At 39.2% G+C, this 14,722-nt stretch overlaps 1 protein-coding gene across 1 annotated transcript in view; it reads right to left on the bottom strand.

The window, feature by feature from the left end:
- The window catches only part of dock5 (dedicator of cytokinesis 5), a 59,220-nt gene that overhangs the window by 31,397 nt on the left and 13,101 nt on the right, over positions 1–14,722 (bottom strand). Inside the window, exons 2-14 of the mRNA XM_014021355.1 lie at positions 10,800–10,883; positions 10,539–10,579; positions 10,397–10,452; positions 10,029–10,125; positions 9,708–9,856; positions 9,458–9,593; positions 9,193–9,350; positions 7,232–7,313; positions 6,601–6,730; positions 4,979–5,051; positions 1,404–1,546; positions 1,115–1,240; positions 856–980 (exon numbers count right to left, since the gene is read on the bottom strand). Of these exons, the coding sequence (XP_013876809.1) occupies positions 856–980; positions 1,115–1,240; positions 1,404–1,546; positions 4,979–5,051; positions 6,601–6,730; positions 7,232–7,313; positions 9,193–9,350; positions 9,458–9,593; positions 9,708–9,856; positions 10,029–10,125; positions 10,397–10,452; positions 10,539–10,579; positions 10,800–10,883 (1,400 nt within the window). The remainder of the gene's footprint in view (positions 1–855; positions 981–1,114; positions 1,241–1,403; positions 1,547–4,978; positions 5,052–6,600; positions 6,731–7,231; positions 7,314–9,192; positions 9,351–9,457; positions 9,594–9,707; positions 9,857–10,028; positions 10,126–10,396; positions 10,453–10,538; positions 10,580–10,799; positions 10,884–14,722) is intronic.

Below are 14,722 nucleotides of genomic sequence, written 5' to 3'. Positions count from 1 at the left end.
GAAACTCATCAAACTGAAGAAGTCTCTTGGAGGAGAGATGAAACGTTTCACTAAAGAAGAACCCATTGAGAGGACCTACTTATTTTTTCTTTATGACTTTTTTCTACCTGGATTACTGAGATGCATCAGGACTATCTAGCTAACATTAGCAATCTGTCTTGGTACCAAAATTCTTTACCCGGCCCTCACACAAAGAGATTTAATCAATATTAGCTATACATATTAAGTTAGCTACATGTGTACAATATACTGTTTTAGGACACTAAATTTCTGTTTTATTTGTTTCAGGTCATGGTTTTGACTCCCTTAGTCTTGGTCTCAGCCCCTAAAAATCTTGGTCTTTTCTCAGTCTCAGTGGTCTTGATTAAAATATTAAAATTCAACATGGCCACCACAGCTATTTGACATTAATAAACATAAATATCTATACCTGTCAGTTTTGCAGATATTGAGCTAAAACTTGATGTGATGGTAGCAGAGGGTCATTCACAACACACCAGCTGAGCATGATAGCTTCAGTATTGCTCGAGATCATGCAAGAAGTTGTTTTTCAAGGTTTGATCAAAACAGCTGCAACTCATTTATTTCTCAACATAAAATGTTCATATAAGTCTCTGAAGACAGGCAGCAACCAATTTACATTCCTTAAAAGAATGCTAGACTTTAATTAGGACTGCTGAGAACCAGATAATTATTTTATTACATTCCAAAACATAAAAGCTTCACATTGAAAGAGGGAGTAGCTGCATTTTAACGGTGCCCGTGTGATGATTTTTGCCCCATTAAGCACAAAAAGTAGAACTATAAATCAAAAAAAATTAAAAAGTCCTTGTCGCAGTGACGCAGCCATTTTACCTCCATCGGGTTGCCTTCATCATCATGCACACTCAGAATGACCTCTACGTTTTTCGGGGTCTTCTTTTTACCACGGTCAAACTCGCCCTGAAGCAAGGTTACATAGATATCGTTCCTCACGTTTCCTGGACAAAGAACAAGAGCTCGTCAGGTGAACTGGATGAGAATTCACGAAGCCGTCTCACGGCTCYGTGCACAATGTAAAATGAATATGATGGTGAGCGTGGAGCCGTGCCCAGCAACAAAGATTTTAACCCACCTGGGAGGATGATCTCTGGGAAGCCCATTTTACTGACGATGGCCGTGCTGCGGTCCACAAAGTGGGGGAAGTCCTTCCTGACTTGAGCAAGGTCCCCTGGGAGGAGCTTCAGGGTCACGAACAGCCCTGCCGGCAGACATGTGAGGAAACTCAATGAGGCAGACGCTAAAAGGGTGCGTGTAGCAGATCCCTCACACACGTTTAACTTCACTCCAAAACAAAAAGGTTAATTTGGAGCAAGGCTCTGAAATCACAGGGGACAGCGCAGTCTGTTAGCACTTCATCTTACCCTGGCCTTTGTGATTGACCTCCCGYGTGGCTATGACTTTGTTGAAGACAGCCGACAGCGGCTCGTTCTCTCCTATAACTCGGGATGGGATGAGAGGAGACATGATGAGCTGCCTCTGGCGGATGTAAGTTTCCATAGCGATCCTGGGGGAGACATATAGGAATAAGACATATCAGCTGCCACCGTCTCTGACAGGTGACAAATAAATGGACGAAAGAGCTGCAGAGGCCTGTGAGGACTTCTAGATTTATTGACAAGACATTAACCCTTCAAACACGTCACTTACCTCAGGAGACTAAAAAAGAACAATATTAAACACCTCAGGCTCTACTGAGGAACAAGGATGTTTATGTTCAACATTCAAACAATCAGTATAATCGCTGTGCTTTAGGGATGGGTACCAAATTCGATACTTTTTTAAGTACAGACCGAATTCTGTCAGTACTACTGAGAACCTATTCACTTAACATCAAATGGTACCATGTTTCGGTACCTAAACGCATCATTGCGACTGTATTGGTGTAAGAGTGGTGAGTTTTCCATGCTTGTCCTGAACGCAGCATCGAGCAAGAGCGTAATGATGTCAGCAGCCGCTGGTTCAGTAAGCACAGCTCGGTCTGAACGTAGCTTTAAAGCCTTGCAGCTCCTAAACTCGTTGAACAGACCGCCTCTGAATTATCTGGTGGATTAATTATCTTGTGARMAYDACGTTCGCTTGCTCAAAGTAAATAAAGTACTGCCACTTTCTTTATTTAATTCGCCATTAAACAGAGACCGGCAGAGGAAAGCAACAGAGGCCCTTCCCGACAGTCCAAACAAGTCTGACCTGAAAGAGCACAAACAGCCAACTTGAAGTGTTGGACGTGTTTTGGATGCTCAAAACGAAGCTTGAACAGCTTTTATTTATTTTTAACTCAATCCTCTTTTGTTTATTTGATTTTAACTTATTTGCCTTCCATGGACCTCCATCACACAATTTTTCTAGCGGGGAAATGACATCAATAGGAATACGTGGAGCTGGATTTTAATTTGTGTAATAAGACAAAACAGTCTTGTTGTTTTCAACAGTTTTCACTTTGAAGAAATAAGTTAAAAAACTGATGTTACAATACAAAGAGTTGGATGTTGTCTTGATATTTGTTAATTTTATATATTGAGAAATGTGTTAAATTAATTTAGAAAAAGTTTATTATTAAAAAAAAAACAACGCACACAAAGTACCGAAAATTGGTACTGTTAAGTACCGGTACCGATTCCCAGATACCGGATATTGGTACCAAATCGATTCAAATGTCAAAGGTACCCATCCCTAGTCCTGACAGAGTCGTCAAAAAGCAATCACAATTTTCAAAACAACACAACGCAAATATCGGAGAGTGAATCTGTGACCTATTTCATGTTAGAGAACGGGAATCCATCGTGTCCAACAACCAGTGAAACGGCACCATTTTTACTGAGGAGCTGACAATGAGTTGCATTAGTATTCTTTTTATTTTTTTGTTGCACAACCTGGAATTAGATAACAGACTTACACATGTACTGCAAATTAATTAAAATAAATAGGAAAACAAAATGTTTTAAAATAAAGATTTAGGGATCCTTGTCAAAACGCATATTGCCCACAATTTAATGCAATAGTTTTAATGTGGGGTGGGGGTTTATGCATTTTCCAGGCACATACTTCAGTTCTATAACACAATCAAGTAGCTCCGTTTCCTTCAATTGTTCTGAAAATTACTGTATTATCAGAAACAAATTTGACTTTGCATTAAAATAACTATCAGAAATAAAATTGACTTAAAGACTTTCCTCTGTCTCTTTAAGAACCTCCTACCATTTCCAACACTCCCACTTCAGCACGTCTTCACAACAATGCTTCAGGGGAAGCATTTATGACACTTTTCAGTTTATTTTTTAGAATGATTATAGCTATATATTTTATTATCTCGGTTAGAGAACCCATTTAAACTCCAGGTTGTAAAGCAACAAAATCAAAAATAAAACTATACAGAATAAAATCATTAAACAGAATTATCTGACATTTTGTGAAAGAAAATGCTACATTCAAGCTTAGTGTCATCATCCGTCTACAACCAAATAAAGTTAAGACAAYTATTTATCAGTTGAACTCAGTTTACTACATGCTAAATGTCATTTATTTCTGACATAGTCTTTTCTATTTATGTTACAGGTGTAGCTAATTAATCCTGTTAGATTAAATCATTCATACAGAGGAGTGATGTGAGAACGAGAGGAGGTCAAGAAGCCACCTAACTGTGTTCAGGTGTTTTATTTTTTGTAAAAAAATTTTAATATTCTACAATTTTACATCCAGTTCAGGTTTCAACAAATGTTGCTGTGAAAAGACGTATGTGAATAGTTTTAACACAGAGCCTTTCTATTATTAATATGCTCAAATAAYAATGGAAAAACCAGGAGCCAAAATCTAGCTCTACCTGAAAGTGCATTGTGAACCCGGACAGAAAAGCATGAACGTAACAAAAATGAAGAGGTGTCCAAACAAAGCMCGGGTCATTACTATAGTTAAACAGGCTTTTACTCTAAATTCTGAGAATAGTCAACATGAATGCAGGTTCTCTGATTTCTAGAATATGATGAATAATATTAAAAAGCACTCAAAGGAAAAGTGGCGGTGACACATTTTCTTTTTGAAAACCGGCACTAAAAACCATTTCTGACTGTGGGGTAAAATGATTTCTCTGCTCTTTGAGATGTTTTTGGAAACTACTAGAGTGCTTCAAAAGGAATTAAGTAAATATCAACTTCCTGTTGCTGCTCTCCTCTTTTGTTCTTTACAGGGGGGAAAAAATCTTTTAGCACAACCTCTTTGCTTTTAATTTTCGAAGTATCCAATTTATTGTTGGGAAGTAAGTCGATCGGTGTTAATCAAACAGGAATTAATTTGCCGAGGAATTAAAATTTTAAGTGTTTGCTTGTGTAAATGGTTCTTAGTGTGAGAAAAACACAGTCGTTATGTTCTTATTTGCATAAATCCCTCTGATGACTACTTTATTTCATCAGCTGAAAGATATAAACAATTAATATTTTTAAAAAAGTAACCAAGGCATTTGATACATCCTGATTAATATTCCTTTCTGATAATACTGTATGTTTGTTTATCTGCTCCTCCAGAGGAAACTGCTGTTTGTAAAGCAGCAAAAAGAAACAAACCGTGGTTTTCCACAGACGACATGTGGTTTACGTAACAAGAACCAGCCGAGGTGTTTCTGAGGCTCTTCCATCTTAGACCTCTGTGAACACGTCGTCCTGAACCCCCCCACTGTGCAGCTGCAATGAAAGCCCGCCGCCTTTGAGAAGAGCTAAGACTCAGGATTGCAAAGAGTTTTTTTTATTATTGTTATTATTTGTCCTTGAAATGCAGCAGAGGCAAAGTTAAGCTGCACCCTTGAAAAAGAAATAGAGGAACGCAGTAAGGACTGAGTAAATCTCCAGTTCTTCTGAGTCAGACAGAAGTTTTTTTGTTTTTTTACTTGGGTGGCTTTACAGATCCGACTTCAGCTCGTGTGTTTGTGTGAAGATAAAAAAAGACTCACTGCTGAAAGGGGATGAAATGCTGTTTGTCCTCATCATCCATTTTGCCGTGGGCGATGTCTGTAATGTCCATAACTGCAACGACAGACACAATGGAAGGAGACCAGTAAGGTACGTTTGTTACAGTACTATTCCGATACTGATACTGGGGCTCTCGTTTTTACAAGTACTAGTACAAAATGCCCCAATACTCTGATACAAATACCAGTATCAATACTGACAGCCACTTCATTGACTGTGTTACAGTTTACATTTCAAGTTTGTCACTCTCAGGTTAAGAAATGTGTAGGAGTTGAAAGAAAATCCTATTTCTATTTTTATTTATTTAAATTTTTTAACAGTACATATTGAGGTGTATCTTTGATTAGATCCAGACAGAGGGGCTGTGGGACTAAAAAGAAGGAGAGACACCTTGTTCTAATAACAGAAATGTGTTTATACAGTTATTGAGTAATAAGCTCCAACACAGTAAGTACTTAGTACCTGCGAGTACCGAGACTGAAAAACTGGTATTGTGACACTCTTAATTTGTCCCAGTTTAACTTGAAAAAAATGCATATTAACTGCCACTTTCATGTCAGAGTTTTGAACTAAGTGATGAGAAATGAAAGTTTTATAGCTGTTTTGCTTGAACAATGGTTAAAAGGTTAAAACAATCCCATGAAATATCCCAAGATGTCATGTGATCTGCTAGTTTTTATAGTATGTGTCAGGAATCACTCTCAGCTACTCCTACATCAGGTTTAAGCTCAACAGTTGTAAAATTGATGAAAATGCAGCCATTTGTTGGCTAATTTTGCTCAGATGTGGCAGCCACCTTCACTAGCCTCAAGTCCAGAAGTTATTCAGCTGTAGACGTCCATCCAATTGTCGTTTTCTGAACGTTTCAATAAAATCCGTCTAGCGGTTCATGAAATATTTTGCTAACAGACACACAAAGTCATCATCGCCAACCTATCTTCTTTTTGTGCCCGGGGAGGAATAATAAGAACATAAACAGCCTCTAATTAAGAGTTTTGTCTGGTTTAAACAGCTGTAAAAGCTCATGTCTTTGTTAGAACTCTGGAAATTGTATTTTTCAGTTTCACCAAAGGAACTGAGCCAGGAGCTGAATCTGAATCGCCTGCTGCTTGGCGCGACCACAAGTCAGCACAGTTAAACAGATTGAGAGTTCTTGATYTCCAGCTTATAAACGTCTTGAAATTCAACACAGCCCTTTTTGCCAGTGTGTGTGTGTGTGTGTGCGTGCGTGCGTGCGTGTCCTGGCTGAGTATAAAGTGACTTCAAAGTTAAATGTTGTTTCAGACTCCGGTTTTAGTTCATTTGTTGAAACGCCAGAGGAAACCATTACTCATTCCTCTCACAAATCCTCTGTCCAAAATTAAAACGACAGTTTCCGATTTAGTTTCCACAAACTCTGCTGCCAGCGCAGAGTGAAGACGTTCGCTGTCTGTGTCAGAAAGCAGGTGTTCTCATTTTCTGCAGCACGTGGATCCTCCATCTCTGCACCACAGCAGAGTCAATCACACATCTGTGTCACTACCAAAGGCTTTTTTTTCTTTTATTGTTGTTGGACTAACTTTTAACAAGGTAAACATTGAGACACTTAAAAAAAGCTGCCCACCAGCCACTCCGAAGGGTCTCCTCAGCCCACCGGTTTGTTTCTTGCCCTCTTTGAGCTCCATGCTGCCCACTCTGATGATCTGACACACCAGGAAGAGCCGCTGCCTCATCAGRTCGCTGCTGCTCAGGTCCTGAGCACAAAAGGCAAACAGAGATAATCTGCGACGGCACGCGATGTTCATTAGACACAAAAGACAGTGACCTTCTCCTGTCAGCAGCAGCTCGTTGTGTACGTTCACCTGGATAGAGACGTAGACCAGAAGGCAAACGCTAYGGGATAAAAGCAGCTTCAGATGCCTAAAAACCCTTACAACCCACATTATTCGGTGGTGGTCTCTACAGTAGGTAACACATAAACAGAAACCTCCTTGATTAATGTGGTTTAATCACACAGGAGCAACAACTGTTAGGAAACTGCCGACTGTGTCATTAAAACAAAGAGCATCAGTACAATGAACGGAAATCCATTTGAGTACTCAGTAATGTGCCGTGAAAGTGAACCATTCAGAGGAACTTTCATTCAATTAGGAGCCATCCAGAAGAAAATTTCCATCCTTTGTCACAGATTTCAGGCAGCGTTTGTGTAAAAACGAGACAGAGGGTGTGCAGTCAGCAGACGTGGATTCAGTTACCGTGAACAAGGCTGGCAGGTTGTTGAGTTTTTCAATTTCTTTAGGCATTCCCATACTGTCCCAGCGCACCAGGAAGTTCTCACTGCATGAATTCAAATAGGAATCACAGTTAGATATCACATTATCTGAGGCAACAGGAGAAATAGAAAAGTAGTAAAATTGGTTGTTTTTTTTTCCTCCTGACAAATCTGCATCACAGTTTATCTTTGTGTGTCCACACACTGATTACTGTTGATGTTTGTAAATCCAAAAGGACATTTCTGAAAGTGACCACCTTGATGTTTTTAATTAAACATCCTAAACACCTAATTAAAGAGAAATATTGCAGCTAAGAGCAGTGAAGCTTTGGTAATGCTTTTCTCAAACTGCTTTACACAATTAAAATTAATTACAAAAACACTTTATTTGTAGGAATAAAATATTTATAATTATTGCTTTCACTTCCTTCAATCTGAGAAGTTAAGAGCAGCTCAGCTTGAAAAATGTTCCCATTTTTAAAATATATGCTGCCATTTGCTTTCCTTGTACCAGCTGACAGTTTCATGAAGTCCTAATATAACATCTGGGTTATGTTTTGGTGAAAATAAAAAAACACAACAGGATCACATTGACGAAGCTGTCCTACGATGGGTTTTTTTTAAACATATTATCTCCCCAGCCAAGCCCGACGTTGCACATCAGTATCAGGTGTGAATGTACGGAGACGGAATGGAGGCGTCAAACTTAATCTGCCACTGAAGTCTTCAGTTRATCCAAAATGCTGCTGCTARAGTTTTAATGAGAGTTGTAAAGAGAGATCATATTTCTCCAGTTTTAGCTTCTCTCCACTGACTCCCTGTCAAATTCAGAATATAATTTAAAATATTACTCCTAACATACAAAGCTCTTAACAACCAAGCTCCATCATATATTAAACATCTTATTGTTCCATACTTTCCTAACAGAGCACTTCGCTCTCAGACTGCAGGTTTACTTGTGGTTCCTKGAGTTTCTAAAAGTAGAATGGGAGGCAGAGCTTTCAGTTATCAAGCTCCTCTCTTGTGGAACCAACTTCCAGTTTCTGTCCGTGAGGCTGACACTCTGTCTACTTTTATGATTAGACTGAAGACTTTCCTTTTTGATAAATCAAATAGTTAGACTTAAGTTTCCTGTTTTCCCTTAGTTCTGCTGCTATAGCTTTAGACTGCGGGAGCAAAAACTGACTATATTTCCTCACTCTGCTGCTGTCTTTAGTCACCCTCCACAGCATATTTGGATTTGTAATTATTTTTATTTTAACATGCATTTTTCTTCATCTTTCTACCAATAGAAATAACCGGACCAATCATAGAGACCAGCTAAATCAACACGCCCAGTTTTTAGTGTGAAAGCACTTTTTTGGCCCATATGGGCTTTTAAASCCCAGGCTTCACAGGAGGTCCATCCTTCTCTGTTTCCTTTAAGTTTTTTAAATAAAATGATACAAGCTGTTGATTTGATTGGCCAATTATTTAAAAACTCTTTTGTTTTGAATGCGTCGCCCTCTGGTAATAAATTACTCAATAACAAACGCATAACTATGAATTTAACATTTCCAAAAGAGAAACAAGTATTTAAGGAGACACACAATAATTCAGATTATCTTGTCAGGACACAAAACACAGCATTGAAATAATGTCTACAGAATAAGTGGTTATTTTCTTTCTGGAGTTAAAGTGAAATATTTCACTTCTTTTGATAATGTGCAGAAGCAAAAAGAAAACGGTCTTTTCTCAGCAAAACATAAACRCTGGTCTAAACCAACCTTTTCAAAYCTATTGAGTCCAACAAAAGTGAAAATTGTATAGTTTGTAAAGATTTAGAGTTGGCATTGACACCATAATACATACTCATTCATTGATTTAGTTTGTCAACAACAATGGCTTTTTCATGGCAATGTGGTGTAATGAATAATARCATTTTGTTATTTTCTGCTTGCAAACCTGATGAATTCCGACTGGTCAGGGTCATAAAGAGACATGAGCAGCTCAGCATCTTCTCCGATGTTACATACRAAGTTTTTCAGGCTCATGAGGAGACTGTAGGTGTGCACCGAGCTGAACAGCGTCTGACGCCTCAATTCCAGGTTTTGAAGCCGTGTCTGCTTGAACAAAAAAAAAAAAAGGCAGCGAAGTGAAGCGAAGATCAACCAGCAGCAGCAACAGAAAACAGGAGCCGGATCAAATCAAACGCATCAGAATCTCATGCCTTCTCTTCCTGTATCCTGTCGTCGACGCTGCGGGAGGCCGTCTCGTGCGCCCGAAACAGACTGACGGTGCTGGTCCGGTAAGGATCCAGAGTGTTGCCCGCTTCATCTCGCACYACCAGGTCCAACCCTAATATCCTGAAACAGCATCAACAGAAAAAAAAGGCAATCTCAGAGATGCGAGTCAAGCATATAAAATTCTACAAGCGTGTTTACAATAGCAGGTATTTCATGGCAGGGCAGAACTCCTACCGGTTCCCATAATCAATCTTGGCGGTGACTTTCTTTGTAAGTTCCACAAGGTCATCCTTGGGCAGCGTTCCTGACACTATCTGAGATCGATATTCGATGAGGCTGTAGGCCATCTGCCGCACATTCCTGAACAGGGTTATCTTGTTCGCCTGTCAGATAAAAACGCTTTGTTATAAATAATTCTTCCTTCGCAGGAATGAAGAGCAAGGCAACTTTTTAACAAAAATAAATAAACAAAAAATCAAGTATCTCAGCAGTGAGAGGTGTGCTGAACTCTGTGCTTGCAATAGCAGTAAATCCAGAGAGATAATCTACACGTACCACGAAGAGCTTGTGCCATATCTGCACCCATTCCCTCAGGGTAGCCCCTATCTCCTGCACCAGGGGTAAATCTGCTGGAATAATTACTTCCTGTTGGCTACAAGCCAGAAGAGAAAAGTAATGAGATATTGGGCAAAGTGGCTCATCGCTCACAGATCATGTCACATAATCTGGAATGACTCAAGTGCATTTCTATACTTTAGAAACCATTGGACGGTTGCCCCACACAACCAAAAAAAAAAAAAAAAGCATTACTGAACTCTTACTTATGATAATCACAAGTATAGTGCAACCTTATTGGCAAATGGCAAACCAAAAGCAAAGTGGATTATCATCAAAATGAAATGTTTACTGAGATGTGATCTCACCCTACTCCCTCAACCGTAGCCTCCTTTAAGTGGATGTAGGAAGCAGGGAAAATGCCCTGAGGAAACAATCAAGGAGTCTCAGTACATACATACAKATTACAGCATAAGTTATAGTAATATAAATCTCTAATGATGCTCGTACCTTCAGTGATTTCTTTCTGAGAGTGTAGCCCCTATACCAGCCTGTGGATACAAAAAGATAGAGGAGTGGGGGAGCAGAGAGGAAGATGAGAGAACTGGACAGGATTGGAGTGAGGACAAGGAGGTGGACACGGTTACATTACTATGCACAGCACACGGCCACGGCGCCTGTTAGCTCAACATTGTTTTTGAGCGGTTATGCCGGCGTGCTTTGGAGGAGGGAAGGGGGATGCGTCACGGCCTGTCGTGTTCACGAACTCACCTTCCAATTTCTCGAGTATGTGCACCGTGTCCCCCACCTGTAGACGCAGCTCCTGCTCGCCACGGGGATCATAATTGTAGATTGCTGGGGAACAAAGCAAAGCAGGTCTCATTACACGAGAAGAAAAAAAATACATTTAAAAATAGTTGGCAAAAAAAAAGTTGAGTTTGACTGACAAGATTTGTTCCCTCTCAAGAACTACTGGATTGAAAAACGAAATCCCTTCTCAATCTCTTTCTGCACAGAGGAGCGAGTCTGTTTGTGTGGGGGGAAAAARGTTCTGCTTGAAAGGTTTGCAGTTACTCTCAGGAAAATGAAGCCAATTCACCCTCGTTGTTGCRGGATTTAAACTCGCACCGTGAGTGGAGCCGAAGCTTTTCTGCTGTTTCAAACAGCAGCAAACCCACATTTAGTCCGACTTTAAAAGCATTTAGACTATAATTGAATCTGCTGCCTGGAGGCTGTGTTTCCAGTTCCTCTGAAGGGACTGTGCTGGAGCAGGTAGCTGCCTGATGGCACTTGAGCCTTTATCATCACACAGGTGTGGACTTCGACCAATAGTTATGTTCCTGCCAAGTGGCGCACCTGCGCCGCCCTTGCGCAATTCCACTTTAACCTACCGGCTTCACAAAAAGGGACACCTTTTTTTTGCGTCCTCACAGATATTTATGAGAGGAAACGTTCTAGACCACATCTGTGAGCAGAAACGTACACACATGAACCAAACCAGACAGATGTTGCAAAAAGAGAACATTGGCAAACAGTACTGCAGCAAAGGTCTTTGTCATGACTTGAGGGAGTTGCAATAGTGCACACAGCCACTCACTCTGGCAGAAAGATAGAGAAACTATGAGCAGAGCTCTGCCCTGACTTGCATGGTGATAATGCTCGTTACTGGAGGCCAGATTTCACAGCGTGCTTCAACTGGCTCGGCTCATAACACCTAGAGTATAAAAAAACCTGACAGGTCACTGGATGTGACTGCAAGTTTGTGTCTATGACTCCTTCATTAGAGCAAGATTTTAAAATTTCATCAAATRCACAGAAAAGCATCTCCAAATGGAATCAGATTATAGTCTAAAATTGTGTTTGGGTTCCCAGCTCATGAGCTTTTAAGTATCAGGTTGCACAGAGTATGCAGTTATGTGTTGACCTAAATACATTCATCCAAGGTGCCTGCAGTCATCTGTGTACGTGTCCACCGTTAAGTTTAATTTGCCTGTAATTGTGAGATCCCTGAAAGAGTCATTGAGGGAAAAGAAAAACAAATCCTGCAAATCAAATTAAACTAATAACGTTTTTCTTGCCTTCTCATTTGTAATTTAAAGAGATGAGTGCCAGAAATGATTATTCTCAAATACAGACAATCACATGAATCACCAGGAAATCACACTGAAGAAATGACTTCTGCCTTTAGTCAAGCCAGGAGTGACAACAGTCCGTTCACCAAGTTGACACGGCCTGACGACAGCGGGGCGTCGAGCCAGTGGGCGGAGCCACGATGAAGATGCTGCGACGCCAAACACTTGCTAACTTAAAAGGCATCGCRGCTCATCTGTGCCACTCACTGAGAGGCGCACTCTCCGTTTCAAACTTCAAACACAGCTGCTCTTGTAAATTCTAATGAAGCTTTATTGGCTCAAGTTCAGGTTCATGCGCATGCTAATGTTACATCAAAGTCAGCCCGATTCACTCTAAATGATTTAGCATTAAAGTAGATTAGGCAACAATTAAAGAACACCGTAGCTGAGCAATCWGAGCAGCAGCTGGCAGCTCATCAAAGTTAACACAAGGCAACGAGAATCTATTGTTTGCATCGCACAACTCAGTGACTACAGAGAAAAATATATGAGTGTTTGTGTTGTACATTAGGAACTCTATAAAAATACACAAAAAAATCTAGTAAAAAAAACTCTTCTAAAATATTGCAAAATACAAGAAAATGGCAAATAATCCTTGGCTCTGACTATTTCCAATCTCATTCTCAGCTTGAAAAACCTTTAATACAAAACTTGGGAAAAACTCAATAAAAGTCCTTAATGAGGGAGGCATATGCCGCGCTGCAGCTGCACCGTGTGTGATGTAACAAAAAGCTCGCAGCCATCATTTTCATTTGAACAAAGCCAAGTTCATTTGATCAGAGCCAAATGTTCAGCTTTAACTACAAAACAATGAAAACCATCGCATTGAAAAAGGCAGAAGTTTCCATCAAACCAACAGAAAAGAGGTATTTAATGTAAAACCATGTGTTGTCTTTAGTGAGCAGCAGCATCATGATAATGTATGCCYGTAAAATGTAGGAGTGGGACAATGTTTAGTTATTTGTGTGACTTTATAATTATTAAGCTGGTGCCAAATACTCAGTTTTTTATTAGTTTTTGTAAAATAAAACAACTTACAACATACAACAACTTCTTAAACAGACCCCTCCCTGGATTGTCATTTCCGTGGTGCTGAGTTCATAAATGAGTCAAATTTGACCAGAAGTTCACTAAATGAGGAGAAAGTTGATGCAAAAAGCAGAACTGGAGTGAAAATAAAGTTTATACAAGTTACACAACCAAGTCCAAATTTAAAGACATAGTTTAAACAGAGGGCTGCAATGTGTTTATAAAACTATTTCTGATGCATTTTGATTATTTTTAAATTTCAACAGATATGGATTATKTATATATATTTTTAAAGTCATTACTAAAAGAGCCATGTTTTGATCACTTCATCTAATATTTACAGACATTTGATCTTCAGGGTTTAGTAAAGAAAGGATAAAAAGTTTTACTGCAACATGTTTGGAAGCTACGGTAACTCTGTTAGGACAAACGGCTCCTCTGCTGACTTTCTTAAAGTGGCAACACAGACGTTACTAAAATAAAATTTTGACATTTGAAAATTGATTCAGAATCTCCCACGTCCGCAACATATCTATAAATAGATTTTACCCCAGGCTCTTAAATAGTYCTGCCGGAAAACCTAAACTATTGAAATGTGACAGTGATGTAAAGATTCATGACGTGGCAGGGGTAGACATAAGGATATTTTTCAGGTTGTCCAGCRGACAACCTGTTGACAAAATCTGGTTGTCMRCAAAACATYTTGGTTGTCCAGAACAATCTCARTTAAGATGTAATTTAATAGGTAGGCTAWATTGTTCTGTATACAAAATTGACTGTATACAAATGTTCTCAGTYAGCAGGTTAACAGTTTCAGGAGCTGCTTGAGTAAAACTCCTCCTCATCCTCTTCTTTGAAATAGAGAGCAAAAATCAACATCCAACAACCATAAGCTTCCTGCTTACAGGACCAACATTTTAATCTAAATAGTAGTATAGCCTACTGTCTACATGACCTTATTAAAGCTACAGTTTAGTGTTGTTAGGACTGAAGACTTTCTGGATAAAGGGGATTTAAACAGCTCTTCTGTCATTTTAGTGTTTTCAACTGAGGAGCATTGACATTTATTTAAAAAGAATTACAGCACAAGAACTTCTCTGCACAGAAAAAACAATTTATTTTTTACAGTTTTTTTTTTAACCAAACTCACAAGTTTCTCCCCTATAATTGTTGTGTAATGTAAAGGCATTGAAACACCTGGTTAAATTTAGAAGATATGATTAACTACAAGCACCTGAAGCTGACTCAGAGAACTCTGATTTTAGAAGAAAATCAAAGTCAAACGTAGACATGGTTAACTGGGAGGCGGGATCTGGTTGTCTGAAATTAAAATAGGTTGTCTCGGAAAACCTAAACAATGGTTACTGTATGTTGACCCCTGTATAAACAGTAAATACACATTTGCCAATAAATAGTTAGAAAATTTATTTGTGGCAGTTTTTTGATTTTAATATTACAGGGGCAATATTATGTGTTTCTCAGGTATACATTTAAATACTATACAATATTAAAGTGTCTATGTCACCTTTAGTT

The sequence above is a fragment of the Austrofundulus limnaeus genome, unplaced genomic scaffold (assembly GCF_001266775.1).
Source record: "Austrofundulus limnaeus strain Quisiro unplaced genomic scaffold, Austrofundulus_limnaeus-1.0 Scaffold289, whole genome shotgun sequence".
Lineage (NCBI taxonomy): Eukaryota > Metazoa > Chordata > Actinopteri > Cyprinodontiformes > Rivulidae > Austrofundulus > Austrofundulus limnaeus.
Note: the sequence above shows the minus strand (reverse complement) of the source record. Positions and strands in the feature narration are given on the sequence as shown.